Source organism: Sycon ciliatum, chromosome 3, assembly GCF_964019385.1.
Source record: "Sycon ciliatum chromosome 3, ocSycCili1.1, whole genome shotgun sequence".
NCBI classification, from domain to species: Eukaryota; Metazoa; Porifera; class Calcarea; order Leucosolenida; family Sycettidae; genus Sycon; species Sycon ciliatum.
In genome coordinates this window covers 25,256,848-25,277,159 of record NC_088645.1, presented here as the reverse complement: position 1 = coordinate 25,277,159, position 20,312 = coordinate 25,256,848, and the positions used below count along the sequence as shown (strand labels likewise).

The 20,312-nt window shown below is 48.4% G+C and overlaps 1 protein-coding gene across 1 annotated transcript; it reads left to right on the top strand.

The window, feature by feature from the left end:
• Nucleotides 1-10,064: 10,064 nt before the first annotated feature.
• LOC135811888 (uncharacterized) lies at nt 10,065-18,393 on the top strand. The gene is made up of 2 exons (XM_065325131.1): nt 10,065-15,325; nt 16,760-18,393. Exons 1-2 carry the CDS (start codon nt 10,331-10,333, stop codon nt 17,579-17,581), a joined length of 5,817 nt encoding a protein of 1,938 aa, XP_065181203.1. The 5' UTR covers nt 10,065-10,330; the 3' UTR covers nt 17,582-18,393.
• The last annotated feature ends 1,919 nt before the right edge of the window (nt 18,394-20,312 follow it).

Genomic DNA, 20,312 nt, shown 5'->3' with positions numbered 1-20,312 from the left:
TTTAGACTACGTCTTCGGGAAATCCTCAAATATATATAATAATAATAATACTAATAAGTCACAAAGGGCATTTAACTGGGATTTCGTTTCGCACCTATCTACATTGACTGTTTTACGTAGCAAATACTTCCTAGCTACTCTGGCTTGTAAAATATTTAAACGCTCCAACTCAGCTTTGGTGATGGCATAGGACCAGGCCGAGGTGGCATGTTCCAGGGCGGGTCTGACAAAACTTTTATATAGAAGTAGAAAGGCTGTGGGGGCAAGATGCCGTCCCATGAAGCATAGCAGGTTAACACGACGTTGGAAGGTTTTCAGGATGGTCTGAAGGTGGATGGCGTTGGCCTGGTCGTGTGTTAAATGCACTCCAAGATGTTTCGCAGCTTCAACGATGGTGATAGAAAGAGAGCTGGATAGGGTGGTCGTTACTGTAGTTACGGATCTGAGTCGTTTTGGCTGGTGAGAACTCTCCACCGACGTTGCTGGCCCATAGTTGGCAGGCAGAAAGGTCGCTGTCTAGACGAGATTGGTTCCACTGCAGGGAATTCTTGTTATCATGTACATACCGCTGAGGAGGGTGACATCGTCAGCAAATGAGTATGGGGTGCAGTAGGTGATTGATGAGGGCAGGGAATTAACAAAAGAAGTGGGTTGGAGCAAGATGCGATCCCTACGAGACTCCACAGGTGAGGACCTTGGCCTCGGACTATTGTCCTTCCAACCTTACAGACAGCTTCCGCTCAGATAAGAAGCTTCGGAGCCAGTCGACTGCTGACCTATCAGCAATTCCTTCAAATGCATTAATTTTAGCAATGCTTCATGATCCACACGATCAAAAGCTTGCTTAAAGTCGAGAAAAACACAGTCGAACTTCAGCTTCTTGTCATTGCACTCAGCCATTTGATGTGTCAGCAAGAGCAATTGCTCCTCCGTAGATCGGTTTCTGACAAAACCGAATTGGGCGCTGCTGATATAACGAATGTCATGGACGAAATCACGTAGATCATCCGCCAAGTTCCGTTCAAATAATCGAGGCACGATTTTGAGCAGGGAAATTGGCCTGTAGTTGCTGGGGTCCGATTGGTTGGTTGGATTTATTATTTTAAAGTCGTACATCCAACAGGCATATCTGCCTCCTTATATGAAGACAACTTCTGGCAGTAAGACATTTTAAAGAAAAGAGAAAGGAATTGCTCTCCCTTGCCCTTGTACAGTGGTGCAACTGTGGCCAGTTTCCAATCCTGTGGGAAACAGCTGTCATCTAGGCTCTTGTTGAAGACGTACGCCAGTGGCAGTGATTCACAGAGCTGATCAGCATGATGGCGCAGAACAGGGACAAGTTCTGGGTCAGCGGTAGCTTTCCTCGTGGAGAGCTGTTTCATCCCCCTACACACCAGTTAGGTTGAGTTGGGTAACTCCGCTCTTCTTCCTCGCTCACCGGAGGAATTTCTCTAGTCTCCTCGCGCAACTGGGGAGCACTCCAATGGAGAGAGAAAGATTTTTATAGGGCGGCTTGGTGTGAGAGGTGGACTGAGACTTGACGGCGCTAACGGCGAATATCAAGACCTTACGGCCACGGAGCTGCGGGACTCTGCGCTGGTCGTCTATCCGTGTGGAGGCAAAGCAAACGCGGGCAACATTCTGCTGAAGCGAGCGTGGAGCTGAAGCTGGATTGGTGACTGACGTACCTGCTTACTCCACAACACCGGCGCATAATGATGTACATGTACAAGACTTCGTGAGTATTCAACTCTAATTCGTGTTCCGTCAGCGTCAGTATCAGCAAGTACAGTCATGTAGTACAATTTGTTCCCAAAATAACTTCGGGACAGTCTGTTCATGGTTTTCATTTTTTATTGGACTCGTTCTCTACACTTGCGATAATTTAGCGGCAATTCTAACGTTGTAGCGTTGTTTTCTTGTAATTTAGTGGAACCTGTATTGAGTAACTGAGTTTTATGTTTCGTTACATTGTCGTCAGATCTCCTGTGTACCGGTTTTGTGGCACAATGATTATAGCCATTATATTTGGTCGTCTCCATTCTTGTGCAATCATGCATAGGTTGGTTCTCTTCATGTTATTGTGACCAATTTCATAGATGTTGGTTGCCTTGTTGCTTTTTCTCCCCTCTCCTCTCACCCAAGCCATTCTGCATAAGCGAAGCTGTGGACGCAGCATACTGCTGCTACACTTCAACGCGGGAATGCGTATAATAATAATAATACACACCTGGCTTGCGCTGATAGGAGTGAAGCTGAACTTCTCGGCTAGTGGCAAGGGTTCGGTATTCGGAGAGCAATGTGGATGCATGCTGGATGAGGTACACTGTGCTGAGAAGTGGGAACTGAGCATTTCTACCTTTTCCGCAGTGGTTTCAGCGGTTACATTATTCATATGAAGATTGGGGATTCGGGAACGTACATTGTTAATCTGGCAGAGTGTTTTCGCTTTCTTCCACCAGTGGTAAGTGCCCCGACGAGTGTCTTCAAGATCATCGGCCAGTCTTCGGTGTTGGTTTTCTCTGGCTTTACGCAGCTCAAGTCGGTAGGAGTTACGGGCTAGTTTGTATGCTGCGTGGCAAATCGGATCCTGGGGATGCTTCAGAAACTGTCGATAGAGTCTATTCTGCCTTGATTTCAGCTTCTGTAGATGGGCATTGCACCAGGGTGTTTTATTCTTATGCCCGGTAGTAATGAGCCGCCATACTGTGCACTTGTTGAACAGAGCCATAACATGGTTGTGCCAAACAGTCCAAACGTAGTCGATATGCACATCACCCTGGATTCTTTCAAGTGGAGGATATCCCAGAAGAAGTGTGGTGAACAAGGAGTGGTTAAAGCACCGCATATCCCGGATCCACTTGCTTTCCTTACTACTGGTGACTAGCTCACGTGATGTGGGTTAGCCATTGGCGGACTATGCTCGGCCAATCGTCAAATTATGCTTTTGATTATGCCACAATTAAGCCAACAAATATGCTGAATTATGCTCGGTTCCACTATGTATTCACGCTGTACATAGATGATTGAGAAACCACGCATACACACACGGCCATGCCCTAAGCATAATTTTTGTCTAAACCGAAAGATTATGCCGACCTTACCCGTTGGAATCCGTATACTTATGCCGGAGCATAATTTTTTGACGAAATCCCAAGATTATGCCAAATATTATGCCGGCATAATCCGCCAACTTACCCCCCCCCCCCCCCCCAAGGGCTAGTCAGGGCTCTGCCCCATACTAGCCTTCACCTTAGCGGAGATGTATCTAGTTGTCCCATCATAGTTTATTATATTACACAAAACTCTCTATACGGTCCGATGCGTAGGAGTTCTGTCCACGGCGAATTTGTTTGGCCTCAGAACCAAAGAAATCAACGACCGCCGCGATAGAAGTAACAAGAGGCGCTGATCATGGCGTTCTGGCTACAGAAACGGCTACAGACTAACACCGAAGGAGAGTATATCTTACTCGGGAGCAGAACTCTGAACTCTGGCTAACAACTAACAGCGAGAGAGAATCGTCTTGAAGACGAAGAGCACAACAAACTCCCGGAGCCGAAAGGCGGGCTAACGCCCCTACATGACTACTTCCCCTTGTCTAACCCCCAAGACGAAATGATAGTAACCGACTAAGTAAGTAAGTAAAGTAAATTATCGTGTCCGTTCCCGAAGGGAACTCACGACGGCCGCTAACACCCGGTAAATCCAAGCGGCAGATGCAGCGCCTAACGGTGGGGGTGAGTGGATAAGTCTCACAACCACACAACCACTGGCACAAGTGCCGAGAACGACCCCATTAGCTGCATCCATGTACCCCTTGTGCCTGGCCACAAGTACCCAGTTGACTGTGGGTAGCAGCACGGCTGGAAAAACCGCTCCCAGGCAGGACTTGAACCAGGTACCTCTCGTATCTCAATCATGGTCTTTGACCAACCCACTGTGCCTGCCTGGCTGCAGTAACCGACTGGCCGAAATTAAAAAAAAAAAAATTCTCCTTGCGAACAAAAGTAACTAGTTAGTTGTGCGCTCTCCAGTCAAAGTCATGCTGTGACCAGTTGAAACACGACAAGCGTGGGTGACGCGACGTCTTTTGTTTGTCACTACTTTGCTCCTCGTTGCTACGCGTTGTCAAGAAATCATGACGTCAACACTTCGACGGCCTGAAGATCTCAAGTCTAAAGGCACTAGTATTAGTAGCTATGGCAAGGCTGCTCACTGGGCGCTGAGAACGAGTGGGTTCCAGGGCAGTGATGACCTTGTAGCTTGAGCTACAATGACTATGTAGATCAGAACGCGTGGGCATTATTATTATTATTATTATACGCATTCCCGCGGCAGCGTCAACCAAGCAGTTATGCTTGATCCACACGTTCGCTTATGCTGGACATTGAAACAAAGCAGATGTAGACAGCTCCTAGAGAATGGGGCTCTACAAAACCAATGATCGAAGTTAGTCCTTCAGTAACATGGAGCGTCATAAAATTGGTCTCATTGGAAAAATGTCATCAATATTGTCTCCTCATGTAGCATCATGGTCAATGGGTGGCCAGATAATTATACGTATGAGGTTGAGTTGCCAGATAATTATTAAAAGATTCAAATAGTAATATTATTATAGAATGGTTGTTATGAGTTTATAAGGGTGCCATGGCTGTTTCTACTTGTGACGAGGGTGTGCACAAACACTCTTCACCAGCGCGTTCCATGCTGGACGGTCCACAGCAATCCGCTCCAGACGGCGCAAGTCCTCAACACTCCGCAGGTGCCCATTGTTCGACTGGGACAGATCGGTGTGGAGCTTTATTGGTAGTGTCACCCTCGGCCTCCCACGGTACCTCCCCTCGGGTGCCTGAAAGTATTGCTCCATGCTCAATCGTGCTGGCGTGTCCTTACCCAGGCGAAGCACATGTCCGAATAAACTCCAGCGTGAATTTCGGATCAAGTCCGACACCGGCTCCACTCCACATCGGGCATACAACGCCAAATTACTAATCTTTTGTGGCCATGTGATGCCGAGAAGTGACCTGAGTTGCCTTCTATGGAAAGCGTCCAGGGAGCGTTCGCTAGCAACCGTCAGGCCCCAGGTGCCTGAATTATAGAGAAGTATCGGCATGATAAAGGCGCAGTACAACCTCATACGCAGAGGCTCTCGGATCAGTCCTCGGCGCTTCCAAAGAGACCACATGGATCGGAAGGCAGCCTCGGCCAATTGCCTGCGACGTGTCACATCCTCAATGTCGCCCAGGAGTGAGCCCAGCTTTCGGGATGTCCTCCAGCGCTCGTCAATTCTGTCTACAGATCGACCCAGCTCTGTCCACTCAGTTTTGGTGTTGTTGACTCTCAGAACGCGTGGGCATGGTGGATGCAACCCCTATTTAATATTTTATTACTCGCCACATGCACACTCCTCAGTCATCATGCCGATAGTCTATTATTTTTCAAAATTATTACTAGAGTCAGTCTAGCTAGAGTCATAAGGGCTTGAAAGTGCTACGTCACTCCATAGCAATGGCATAGCAACAATTTGAAAAATTCGAAAACTGGATCCACCTGGATCCAGTTTTTGTATGGATCCAAGCACATTTCAAGCGGTCTCACTCACAGCAAGGTGATGTTGCCAGTGAAACTGACTGATTTGGCTAATGGGGGCGGGGTGACAACTGGTGGCGAAGTAAAAGTTGCACCTGCATACGACATGAGTGGGTTGCTATGCACCCACATACTGAGGCAATAGCAAAGTCACACCTTAGTGGATCCAAAATAGAAATCTGATGTCAATTTACTACTCCCAGGCCGTTTTTGACGTCATCACTTTCAAGCCCTATTATGTATACTATTAAAGTACTAAACTAAAGGACCGGCACTACTCAGTAGTAAGGCTTAGGATGGCATAAATCACTGAACTACACGTACAATGTAGATCTAGCTCGTGGTCACGTCATCACTTGAACCCACTCCGCGCCCCCGGCCCGGGCCTGGCAGCGACTCAGCCAGCGAGCAGCCGGCCTTGGCATTAGCAGCAGGCCTTGGCATTATGCCATAATGCCAAGGCCGGCTGCTCGCTGGCTGAGTCGCTGCCAGGCCCGGGCCGGGGGCGCGGAGTGGGTTCAAGTGATGAATTGCCCACGAGCAAAATCTACATGTACGTGTAGTTCAGTGCAGCATAGGTCTACGTAGATCTACGTGACCTACGTTTTTTAGAACGCGGAGGCTCCACTGCATGATCATAATCTACGTGTCCTAGTAGTAGTACTGATAAAACCCATGTAATCAGATTTAAGAACACTTTTAAAATTTGGAACATTGTACATGTATGGGAGGTGAGTACATGTCATGTACACGTGTAAACAGTAACTGCTACATATACATTCATTCCCATTTACGACACCCACTAGTTTAGAAGTACATGACAACTACATTGCACTACATGTACATGTACATGACAAACGTCATGACATCACTCGACTCGCCGCGCGCGTGTGAATAAGAACGGTCTGGCTAGAATCAAAAATTTAAGAACTTTCCTACGCTGCGCTCGAGCCCCTGCGTTCTTCGGCGCCCGATCTTACTGTAGTAATGCTCACACTATGCCAAAGCCGCCGCGGACTGGGTTCAAGGGAGTACGCAACGAGTGCCGCTCCGGAAACAGGAACGTTATCTTGGGAAGTTGAGATGCGTCGTCCATCCCACAAATAATTGGTGTTGTGAATAGAACCGTTCTCAAGTAAAGGCATTTACGTACTCCCTTGAACCCAGTCCGCGGCTTTGGCATAGTGTTAGTATTGTTATACAGTCATGTAGATTGAGTGTACCATGTTGTGGGATGGATGACGCAGAAGTTGTAGCCCTGTTCGACAACAGCTGTAAACAGCTGCTCGCTCCTCGATCCTCTAGTACTACTACTGTCGTGGTCCCTTGGGTACATGGAAATCCGGGGCCTGTGCCCTCACTCAGCGGGTACAGAAGTAGATCTACATGGACCTACAGCAAAAACCTGTAACTAAAGACCACCGTGACTAGCGACCAGCCTGGTACTACAGTACAGACCACTTCGCTACATACCGACGTCACAGTTCTATGATTGTACTTTGTAGCAATGACACGTGGCCAGGTAAATGTACAGTCATGTACATGTATGTAGCACTTAGTGCTAAAGAGTAAAGGTGTTAGTCTTTACTTATATGGCCAAAACAAATAATGACCTTGTTTCCGGTCGCCCGACCGGGCCACTTTTTCCCAAATTCTGAAACTTTTTTTGGTCCCAAATGTATACAAACGGTGGCAATGCCATGTGTGCAAGTGCACTCAACGAGTCATAACTCAGTCCAATCTCAACCGAATTCCACAATCGAAACACCTACAAGGTAGCAGAGATTCTCAGCTGTCGGCTCGAAAATCTCCGGGGTCGATACGAGCTAGAATGACGGAGCTGGAAGGACTCGAACTGTTTGCTTGATTTCTCAGGATGTACGAAAACAGGAATACACCACATGCTGTACAAGAACAGTGAATCAGTCAACTTTGACATTGATCCTTGCCATGATACATGTATGTACAATGTACATGTGTAGGTGCTCTTGTCCATCAACACCACAACGATTGAGAAACCAAAAAAAGCATCCAAAAAAATTTCATTCCGGCCGACCGAGTCTCCTTTTTGAGGGGTTGCCGACCGGAAACAAGCCTATTTTTGTGTTGGCCTAAAGAAGAGGCACCTGTGACGTGTGTTTGTGTGTGTGTGTCACGCAGAAGCGCTGACGTGTGTTTGTGTGTGTGTCACGCAGAAGCGCTGCCCTGAGCACGCGAAGCGTGCGAACAGTGTAGCTAGCGGCCGCAGAAGCACGGAGCACCCGAAGGGAGCGAATCGTATAGCTAGCGGAAGCAGCCACAGAAGCACTGAGCACGCGAAGCGTGCGAATCGTGTAGGCACCACCACGTGCTGAGCACACGAAGCGTGCGAACAGTGTAGGTAGCAGACACGATCAGTACGAGTAGCAGTAGCAGCCGCGCGCAGAAGCACTGAGCACGCGAAGCGTGCGAATCGTGTAGCCACCTAGCCTAAAAAATGATACAAAAGATCTACAGCTTCCTTTTCAACGTGAACCGTTCTCTGCGAATACAAAAAAACTTGAAGACTTGACCTAGGCGACGCTTTGCACTTTCACTTTTTTTCGTAAGTTTATGAATGTTTTGAGCCGCTTCATCCGCCACCAGGTGATGGACAACCCTGACCAGCCTCCCGAAGGCGTAACAGACGTTCCTCCTTCTCCTTCCAACGATGAAGAACCTCCCTCACCAGGACTTCAGCGGTCTGGGAAAAGACGCCGCCGGTCCTGCACGCGAAGCGTGCGAACAGTGTAGCTAGCGGCCGCAGAAGCACTGAGCACGCGAAGCGTGCGAATCGTGTAGCTAGCGGAAGCAGCCACAGAAGCACTGAGCATGCACGCGAAGCGTGCGAATCGTGTAGCCACCACCACGTGCTGAGCACGTGTGCTGTTCATGTACTTGCTTCACCCGTGCGCATGCCACGTTCGGCCAGGCAACGCTGGCCGCGCCGGGGGTGCTGCTAGTACTAGCCTAGTAGTAGTAGAATAATAAAATAGCACTGTTACGTGTCTACACTGAATCACACAGTCATGTGACACCGGTACAATGACTATGTACAAGGTTGCACCTCATCATGATCACTGTAATCTGTAGGCTAAGGCCAAGTAAAAAAATGATTGTTTATCGTCCGCGCCCGGCCCGCCCCAAATTTTCACCCTCCCGGCCGAAGTATTTTATTTTTTAGTACTGGTAAAGTACTGCATGTACTGCGGTCTACGGCTTCTAATCAGCATGGCCATAGATTTTCGAAGGTGAAGTCCACGGACTGAACCAAACTAGCTTAGTTGCTATGGGCTTGAAAAATGAATCTGATTATCAGCTGCCTCATTTCCTTCGTCTGTTTGAAATTCACTTCGCGTACGTTTCTTCCATAGCGATCTCCAGTATTCTAAAAGAAAACTTCTAAATCATTTCTCCGGATTCGTGTAACTAGCTGCCTCGGCTGGGCATGCTTCATACATGTACATGGCTTGTATGCATTTACCTGATTACATCGCTACCGACGTCCTTTTACACCGTAGATCTACCGACGTACCAATGACGTGCTTTTTTAATGATTGTAGCAATGACACGTGGCCAGGTAAATGTACAGTCATGTACATGTACATGTATGTAGCACTTAGTGCTAAGAAGCCTTAAATTGAAAGGTGTTAGTAGTATTAGTACATGACTTTTTACTGTTACGTGTCTACACAATCACACAGTGTAGCACTTAGTGCTAAGAAGCCTTAAATTAAAAGGTGCTAGTACCGTACTAGTACATGACTTTTTACTGTTACGTGTCTACACAATCTGTCAATCACACAGTCATGACCATGAGGACTCATGTGCCGGTACAATAACTATGGTCGGCGATTGGTCGCACCTCATCATGACAATCATGATGACTCAGTGATCTGTAAAAGTAAAAGTAAATTATCGTATCCGTTCCCGAAGGCAACTCACGACGGCCGCTAACACCCGATAAACCCTAGCGGCAGATACAGCGCCTAACGGTGGGGGTGAGTGGGCAAGTCTCACAACCACTGGCACAAGTGCCGAAATCGACCCCAATAGCTGCAGGCTAATAATAATAATACTATTTTTAAAGTCTAAAGGACCTAGACGACTTCGACTTAGGTACTAGTGTCATGTACATGTAGTAGTAGTATGCCAAGCCAAGGCGGCTGCTCACTGGCATGGGCGCTGAGTGGGTTCAAGTGATGACCTCGAGCTAAATAATAATTGAGAACGCGTGGATATCAACCCCCTATGGCCTAGCCCCACGTAGACCATAGACCTAGGTAGCTCGCTAGGATGTGACGACTGACGGCCCGGGCCAAGACTAGCGCAGTACTAGTAGCGGGCCAAGCTAGCTAGGCTTCGTAGATCTACGTGTAGTTCAGTGCACATGTGTATTAGTATCTGATAAAGCCCTTGCAAACAGTGTCATTTTTGTTTAGTTCGTTCATACGCCTATCTCTGCAAGGTCAGTCATTTTTGCTGTGAGCGAGACGAACGTCAGTCAGTCGTTGTTGTCGTTATCGGGTGTTCAGTAGTTCACTTTTTCAGTCGCTGTATCTTGCAGACGCTTGCTGTCCAGAAGAACAAAGTTACCAGTGATCATTCTTGCAAGAAGAACTGAGTGTTGTGTATTTCAAGTCAGTTCAAGAATCACTTTAGCAGTTTCCGCTGTGATCATCGATCCGAATTGACTCTGAGTTTCCTGTTGCCTCGGATTATGATGGCGGTCATGGAAGAAATCAGATCCAGGCTTGCATTCCCCTCAGTCTCCATTCAAACGTCGGCTATTGGTCGTCTAGAAAGTCTTATCAGCGACACAGCTGCGATTGATTCAGCGTCGCAACTCACACCGGAACTGCAGCTTCTCCTGGACAGCTGTGGGCACGAGGGTGTGGCTGTTGTGTCAGAATGCTGCGATGTACTGCTGCGACGTGTGCGCTGCGGCCAATGGTCAGCACAGATTGTTACACAGCGGCTGCTTAGTATTCTCTCCTCTGCCAGATGTACATGGATCATCACTGGCAGCATTTTGAGTCTGTTGGTGGAGTCTAAGGAAAACAATTTCTGGTCGGCACTCAACAGCTCATCCAAGTCCAACAGCGGCCATGGCTCACATCCACTGGTGTCCGCATTCAGGTACTCCCCAAGTGCCAGAGTGGCAGTGGTGCATGCACTGCGTCACCTTCTCTCCATGGTACACAGCAGTGCGGCTACTACCCACACGCAGCAGCAAAGACTGTGGAGCATTGCCGAGCCCGTCGTCCACTTCATTCTCTATGACAACGTGGGTTTTGAGTATCGTGAGAGGCTGGTGGAGATTCTGGTCGAGAGCGCTCTTGAATCCATGCAAGCCGACATGGACGACGTGGTACCGAGTGAAAAGAGTGTAAATGGCGTTCCGTCGCATGAGAACGGTAAGCAGCAGCAGCGTGATGGAAGCAGCTATGTGTGTTACGTTGTCAAACTGCTCATTGACTGGCTGTGTAGTAGGAATATGTCAAGGTTTGAATCCAGTATGAGCGCTCTGCAATGCTATCGCAGAGTCAGGAAGCTAGTGTGGTTGTCAGTCTTCGCCACCGCAATTGAGGAGTCGTATAAGTTATCCATGTACCACATTGCTGCGTCATGGCTTTTGGACATGGCGGCGGCTAACAATCAACCTCTTGACGTCATGCTGAAGGAGATCGAGTCCATTGATGCATCTGCGACCACTGCCGTTGTGTTTGTTCCAAGTTTGTACGTGGTATTGACACACCAGCCAACTCTCTTCGCCACCATCGTTCTAAATCTACTATTGAAGTTTCTACCGTTCATGAGCAGTGCCGCCGATCAGTCGCTGGGTGCTTTGCCCTTGTACTGTACTAATATTACTACTACTACTATTACATCATCTACTCCATCGTCATCTGCAGCTGCGTTGCTTTTGGAGTGTCAAACTGCTATACAAAATAGCCTGGTGTTGGCTGGTGGCAGTCATAGCAATACTGCTGCAGGTGGTGGCGCTGCTCATAACCTGAATGGCGCAGACACCACCGCTGCAGAGTCAGTTCAAGTCCCGTTCGTCAGCTCACTGGCACAGTACATCCGCTCTGCAGCCCGCCTGCCGCTCCTGTTTCAACGCGAACCCGAGCTGTGTAAGCTATGGTTTGATCATATGAAGTCAGAGTTGAAGAAGATTAATCCGCAGGCTGCTCTGGACACGCCGTCCCTGTACAAGTTTTCCATGGTAGCAATGGTGGTCAGCTCCGTCCTGGTCTCTGGGTGGTCGTGCAGAGAGCTACGCTTAGCGTCCGTGTTGGCTATGCAGAGCCTGGCAGTGGCGTGCCCTCCGCTGTCACATGACCTGCTGAAGATGCTGTTACACTGTTTCAACGTCAGCACTATGGAAGCGGACGTGCAGCTAGCTATTCTACACGCTCTGCCTGAGATGGTCACACACAACGTCATGCTATCACCAGTGGTTGCCACCATAACAGGGCTGATGGCACAAGCATCACTACAGCCGCTGTCGCTGCGTCTCGTGTGCAAAATTTGGCAGAAGATGGATCGTCTCTTTCCGCAGTTGCTGAAGGTTCTGACGGTGTGCGCCGAACACATGACGTCATCGTCGGAGATGCTGATGTCATGCTCTGCAACAGTTCTTGACATCGCTCAGACGCGGTCATCTCAACACGCTAATGACGTCATGCCCATCATCCGTAGACTGCTTTCGGCTCCAGTGAGATTGGATGTGCGTGGAGAGGTGATCGCAATGGCCACTCGCAGTCTTCACTTGATGATATTGAACGAGGTGGTCGAGTTCAAAGCGGTGTGGACTACATTGGGTCAAGAGCTCAGCATGCAAACCAGGGAGCTGGCACAAGCTGCCGTTTGCAGACTGATGGGGTCCATGGCTGAGTTGCAAGGAGAACAGTTGCCAAGTCGCCAAGACGAGGCACTGTATCATGAGCTCATTTCCAGTTTATTCAAGATGATCTTCTCACAGCCTGCGAGCAGCACCACCGTCATCTCAGCAGCGTACGAGGCGCTGTCCTGCTTTCCCGTGGAGTGTTTCCAAGCGTCAATGCTGCCCCCTGCACACATCCAAGCCTTACTGGACACTGGCCTACTGAAACCTGCCAGCAGCCAAGACGCGGCCGCCGCACATGATTCCACCGTGTCCTCTACACAAGCCCGCAGCAATGGCAGCGGTTGCAAGACGGCATCGAATGGAGCAGCTTCTCCATGGCCTGCTCCTCGTTCACAGGATCAGTTAGGTGCTCAGCCCATTCCAGCCGATGCACTCTCAGCGCTAATGGTCTGCAACGTTGGAGCTACAGACGGTCACGCTAAGTTCCTTGCTCACTTGCTGCAACATGAACTGAAGACACAGTCACGTGGTCCAGCCTCCAATGATTGCGGCCGTCCTACCAACAACAACAACAGCAGTACGGTGAAACGTGTTGATGCTCGACTAGTGCGTGTTCTCGGCAACGTGCCGAAATCATTGCTGAAGCTGTACGAATCCTGCAAGTCACCGGCATCGCTACCAAGCCTGGCAGCTGGTTTGCTGTCCTGTCATCAGCCTAGTTCTATAGCCAGTAAGGCCAGTCGTAACGCGACCACCGACCGTCACCTCATCCTACTGCAGAATCTCCTCTCTCAGATTGCACCGCCTGCTCCCAATGCTGGTACTATGGATATCCTTTGTCTGGCTGAGAAATGGTGTGCATTCCTGCGTCGTCTCTTTGCACACCTGATCCAGGTGAACCACACTGACGAGGAGAGCCTCGTCAACAAGCTTCAGGCATTTTCTGGGGCACGTGACAAGATATTTGATGTGTTACAGAAGGCGTCCAGGCTGGGTACGAACAGTCTCTTCAACAGCACCCTGGCACTGACCCAGTTGTACCGCGTGACTTGTGATTTCTGTAACACTGATCTTCCAGTATCAATCTATCCACGCCTCCGGAGCTGGAAAGCCAAGATGATAGCGACAATGATGAACATGGCGTCGGACAAGGTGATGTGTGCTGGAGGTGTCTTTGCCAACGAGCAGATCTTCAGCTGGGGAACACAGGGACAGGTGAGCAAAGGCAAACACGGTGCCCTCTGCCTGAGTGCACTGTTTCTTGGTGTGACCTCTCTATGCCATACACTGGTGGGAAGAGACTGGCCAGTACTGAAGATGATCACTGATACGCTGTCACAACACTGTGCTAAACTACCTGGCGCTGGCACACACCAAATAATAGCCGCCCTTGACCATGATGATAATCGTCTCTTGCACCTGGTCCTGCCCTTCTCTATGGGTACACTCTTCTCGGCTATGGTCACAACGCGCGTTTGGGTCGTGGAAGGAGTGCGCGGTATGAAGTTGTTCGAGGAAGCTCGGGAGCAGTATTTATCAGCATTCGCTGCACACAGGGATGGCGCTACGCTTGTTGCCGGCCAAGTAGTCACTGATCTCTTGAAGAACACTCAAAACAAAGAGTTGACGTTCGACAAGGGTCTCACCGTCTGCTCTATGCTGTTATCACGTGCCGAAGGTCTTTTCGACTCGGAAAAGTCGAAGACTGAATTGTCAAGATTCGCCAAGGAGGCTTCCCTGTACTCCTGGTCAGTGTGCTACGCATACCTGGTATCGCATGCACTGGACAAGCTCACTGAGAGAGATCAGATGCTGGCCAATACTTTGCTGGTAGCTGATAGTGGTGCCATTACTTCGCCACTGGTGTCCAAGTCACGCATGCTGTGTTTGATGGCACTGTCCTTGCTTGGAGAGAAGACGTCACAGTCCGTGCTATCCAATACATATGACCAGCTGAAAGACACTCTACGTAGTGCTGGTAATCTCTCTGCTGGCAGCGGTCTCCTGCAATCTTGGGAATGTCAAGTTGCCAGTATGCAAGTATTACTTGGAGAGAATCATCTCATGTGGCGAGAAGAGAAAAAACTGCACATCAAAGCATGCCCGGTACCTGCATATGATCTGGTGAAGGGCTTGGACACGGCGAGACACAGCGCCGACACATCTTTCTCATCCATCGCGGTGCAAGCTGTTGGTGAAGTATGGTATCAGCTATACGAAGAGAACTCACTACAGGCCTTGCACAATCCTGATGAAGAGTGCATGGCGGTTCGTTCGAAGTCGAACGTCCAATCTGTTCTGCAACAAATTGTTGCTCAGCTTTCAGCCCTGACAAGTCAAGTAACCATTCCTACTCGTACAGGTGATGGCGTTGTCAACACAATGCTGTGGCCGTGTATTCATACACTGCTACGATCGCTGTGCCAAGCCGTGGAAATCCCACCCACATCCGAATGGTCATCGGTCATGATCAAACTGCTAAGAATGTCGTCCGCTCCTGGAGATGTTCATAGCGAGTGCCTGACAATACTGTTGAAGAGCTACGCTAAAGAATACGACAGCACCATGCTGGTCAACCTGATCACCGACGGAACGTTTCTCAAGTTTTCTCTGGATAATCAGAAGCTTCTCCTGTCCAGGCTATACAGCGGGAAGTTACCGAGTGTAGAATTAAAGTGCCTGTGTGCATCGCTCGGAGAGTTATTTGCTGACAGGGAGAAACACCAGTGTGCGGCCTTCCTGCCCGAGGCCATCGCGAACGTCTGGAGCTCGTGTCGCGATCACACCGACCACGGCGAGATCGTCTGGGAAGATCTTCTCTGTCCTGTGGTGACGCAATGGATCAACTCTAACGAGAGCAAGGTTAGTGCTGTGAAGTTTGTGTATTGTTGCATGTCAGTTGTGAATGATTAGGCTACATGGAGGTTAACACTCCGGTGTTAAATAGACTACTACTAGTACAAGTAGTTCTGTATTACAATGATGTTATTAATTTGTGTTGTATTACGCAATAGTTTTAGTCTTACTTTGTAGCTGATTGCAGGAGTGTGTAACAGTTACGGCCAAACTCTCCGCCTAGTTCTAGTGCCCTGGCTTCTGTAAGGATTCTCAATTTCTCATCACAAACCCCATTCTAGCTTCGAAGGGAATTCTATTCCAGTGCATTATTTTGTTCTCAAACAAATTCTTTGTAGTATTTGCAGTAGTCATGCGCTCTATTATTTGTTTGTCTCGTACGTGACTTTCCTTTCTCTCCTTCTCAAGGCTGCCGGATGGGACAGAGCATGTAGTGGCAGTTGAGTAACACAGTAAACAAACAAACGAGTTGTAGATTTTTTAAAGAGAGAGAGAGAGAGAGAGAATATTTACAACGGCTTGGAATGTGGAAATTGGGTGTGCACCACCACTGGCTGTTACTTTGATTGTCACAGCACAAATCACTCCACTAACGTCACTGCAGCCGTCACATACATGTACGTGATGTGTTGCTAGACCTAGTCATTAGATGCTCATGCATAATTTATGCAAGTGTCTCCTCTCCCATACACCGACGGCTGTATGCACAAGCTATCCATTATGGGGGGGGGGGGGCAATGGATGATTTTTGGACAACTAATGACGTAATACGTCTCTTCTGGCTCCGTGCACATGCGCATGTGTGTGTGTGTGTGTGTGTGTGTGTGTGTGTGTGCCAGCTAGTTCGGTTGGTAGGTACACTTATGCCTGATTGCGTTTGGTCTGTTGCCAACAGGCTCGGCTGCTTGAAGGTGTAATGTTGTACCTGCCACCTTTGTTGGTTCCAGGGTTCATATACTTTCTATTTGAAGTATACATACCTGTTAACCATGGACTGCTTCTGGCTAGATTAACTCTTGTGTAATCAATGGTGCTAGTGAAGCATTTATCAGATCCACTCTGATCTAGCCACCCACACTAGTAGCAAGTATTACCTTCCCTGGGGGCAGGGGTAACTGCAGTTGGATCCCGGGACGGATACCCTGATGCCGTCAATCCTTTTTCTGCACCTTGTCCTCACCCACTTACTGAGGTGTGGTGAGCCCATAAGTGGGGTCATTTTCAAGTCCACCGAGAGTTTTGGGGATTTCAGGGGGTGTCAGTCGTTGGGCGGTTCAATAACCAATTGAGTCATCTTTCCAAGATTCCTTTTGAGTCTCTCTCCCCTCTCCCGGGGGGACTCACGTGACCAGTTTTGGTAGTGAGCAACAAGTACAGTGTGTGTGTGTGTGTGTGTGTGTGTGTGGGTGGGTGTGGGTGTGTTCTCTATACAATTCTCAGGTTCTCTCTGATCTGATCTACTTGTCACCAAGCCTGATGAGGGCATACAGCCAGGAGGCCGCCAGCAAAGCTAATCATCACCAGTCTGAGGTGTTGACGTTGCGCATGTTTGCGTTCAGAATGCTTGAAGCCATGCACTCAGACAATGGCGTTGGACCGTTGCTCATGGCGGTGGAAACTGTAGTGGATAACTGCCCGGATGATCAAATAGTGGACATGATCATGTTGCTAAGCAGCCTAGCGTGTCACAGGCAAACATCGGCATTCTCTACTTCGCTACTGCAAGTGTTGGAATGCTTGAGCTCTTCAAAGCGATCGACAACACATTTGATTGCTGATATGATCATCTCCTGCTGCTCATCTCTCCTTCAAGCTGTCAACAGCGGTAACACTATCACCGCTACCCTCACCTCTAGCAGCAGTAGCAGCAGTGGCAAGACTTCATCACCAGCATCTAATCTGCACCCTGACCACACTGACCACCAGCAGCAGCAGCAGCCCCCTCTGGATAGCTTACTCCACAACATGTTACTAGCGTCCGGTGGTGACGAGCAATTTCTTCTATCCGCATCTAGACTAGACCAGCATGCCACAAGGTTCTGGCTCGCCGATTGGTTTATGCGCACTGGCTGTGAATGTCTGCCCAGTTCACTGACATCACTGGCTGCTGTTCCGGCCATGTCTGTGTTTCTGAAGGCGCTTGGCCATGTGCTCGGTGCACTGGAGACAGCGGTTAGCGAGCTCAACCGTGATGCTATTTGTCTTTCCAGTCTCCGTGATTGTCGCAGAGTACTTGCTGCAAACATACCGTCCAATACTTGAACATTTTGTTTTTCACGGCTGAGCGGAGCGAAAGAGTGCAAAAAACGTATTTTTCGCTCACAGATATTTTCATGTGTTTGTTCTTGTTCTGCGCAACTCCGTTGAACCTGCCATCGCGGTCTTTGTTTTTCCTCGTGGTAGTTGAAGTTGCCCACCCACCCACCCAGGTGTCATGGGGGTCTTCCACTGTTTTTCTTGATATTCTATGCCGATGTGTGTGGCTTCTGATTATGACATACAATTACATACAATTTCTTGTTCTCTATTCTTGAGTCTGACTGGCAGCGGGGCAGGAATTAATAAATTAGAAAGGTTTTTTTGGCCGAAAGGCGTGTTTTTCCTCTAGCCCGGTTGAGCGGTCGCGGCTAGGAATGTAGGGAGTCATTGTTTTCAGGCGCTCCCCTGCTGCCCAGTCACCCATGCCGTTTTCACTTGATTTTGCGATCTTTTCTGAGTTTTCTCCCGCTTGCTGGCGGTTCTTTGATTGATGATTTAGATGTTTTGGGCTATTTATCTATTATGTGGCTGCGAGTGTGGTTTTTGCTTCTACTCATTTCTGGAAAACCACTACGGTGGTGAGTGTGATTGCTCTGGTAGACCACTACCCCACGTACTGAACAGTTGCTTTGTGAGTGAAAAAGACAGATTCTCAATATCACCAGTATGAAGAAAGAAGATGAGCGACAGAAAGCTGCCAGCATGCCCATACATATTTAATAATCAAGAGATTATATTCACGAAGCACAGATATAGACCTGCGGATTGTTCTGCTATTACCAGTCAGTCATCACTTTGTCATAATAGTATTTTGATTAGGCCATGCTAAAACAAAATAAAGTTGATTCTCAGCTCATGAGCCTGTGAAAATCGGTGCGAGCGAGCCATTTTTTATTTTATTTCCCACAATTTTTTTTATTTCCAAAGATAGGGTCACACATATGTACATGGTCATAATTATTCAGGCCAGGGAGTTGATAAATACCGGTACTAGTATTCTCCCTGATTCATTCCTTTCGGATTGACCGTTTTCATGCGCGCATTTGCATAGAATTTAAAAAATCTCGTCGGCACGCCGCCAAAAATCGGTGCCCGCGTACTTGAGAAATCAAAGATAATTTTTACCATGGCCTTAGCAACGGTTGTTAGCACCCGCTAGGTGTATGTTCCCTCATTTTTATCATTTCTTCCTTACAAATCACGTGATTGTACCTTTCAGTGACTGTCACTAAGTTGTTGCTCCTTGATTGTTCTATAAAAGTTCATTCGCGTTGCATTGTTCATTAACCCATTACTGGCATAAGCTTAACGGCACAACAACGATTCCTTGAGTAGGCTGAGGAAGATTGTGCCTGAAGAGCACCACTTATATTATACTGCTCTCCAGGCACAAACATCACCAGGGATACAAACTTACAGAGACGCTCCGTTGACTGACTCAACTGATGAGGGGTGAATTCCCCGAAACACTTTGTGTATTGAGCGGGGAGTGGTGCTTTCTTGCAGCCTGCAGGTTTGCCGAGTGGACGGTTCGATGGACTTCTTCCTACTAGTACTATCGCCGAAGTCGCACCAACCTCTTTTTCACATTATTACTGGTATTTATTCATATTCAATAGGGCAGTCCCCACCGACTCAAGGTCTTCTTACGGGGTACCCTAAGAATGAAAGTAATGCAGGGAGAAATAGGGATGATGCAGCAGTGCGGATATCAGATGGAGCGCTATTCCATCTGTCTGCAGCCAAATAAGCAAGAGAAAACAGACGGTAGCGTGAATGGTTACTGCCAATAGGACATAACCCCCACCCCTGCGGTTATGTACTCTTGTTACTACGAAGCAGGGATTGGCCAAATGCTAGCAATGACTTGGCAACAGGCACGTGTCTTGATGCCATGTTTGGGGTTCGCAGCTCGGGATTCAGTTTTGACTTTTCTCATACTTCAGTACTCTCCGACGCACTCAGAAGAACTACGATGGAAGAGCGCAGAAGAAGCTATCTCCTCACTCGTTAAAACAAAATGCCGTCACGATTTATTGAAAGAAGTGGTTGTGATGAGTTGGGAATGCAATGAAGTGGTATAGTTGGTGGTAAGAGTGTTCAAAACCATTTGAACTTCAACCTGTTCGTCTTGTTGTTGACATGCTCTCTTTCCATCGTCCTTAGCTTTTGTTTGTTGTGAGCTGTTTTGGCTTTCTCCTATACCTCAGAGGCTCTGGGGGATGCCAAGTGATGTTTTTGAGAGGCTGGTGATGGCTGTGAGCGAGAGTTTTGCCGATCGGCGTCGTCCTCGCTATAGCGATGAAAATACTAGTTACGCGCACCTGGCAGATATCACAACCCGTCGGAGCGTCCAGGAGCAAAGGAATCTTGTGTTTTCACTGGAACCTAGTTCCTCCAGCATCGTGTAGCCCACCGTCGGTGAATGGCCCTCCAGAAAGGTTGAACCTGGTCTTCTGCAGCATCTCGCAGTCCTGCGAGGCACACCGTGTACGCCTGCTATGTATTGTACAAATATAACTCATGCAGTAGTGGACTCTACAGTGATAGGTCTCAGCCTGTATGCTGCAAAAGACACAGGAAATGTGACTGGTGTCTGTACACTGGACGCCAACACCCCAGTCTTCTCCTGCACGATCTGGTTGACATTGACGCCATCTTGTTTTATCACGCATACGGTCCACTACCCTACCGGTATCACCTTTTGCAGGTAGATCTACCCTTCTGGCGCCAT

Coding starts and splice junctions, on each gene's coding strand:
- LOC135811888 (XM_065325131.1), top strand. CDS start 10,331: ATGATGGCGGTCATGGAAGAAATCAGATCCAGGCTTGCATTCCCCTCA. Junction 15,326..16,759: donor TCAACTCTAACGAGAGCAAG/GTTAGTGCTGTG, acceptor TACAATTCTCAG/GTTCTCTCTGATCTGATCTA.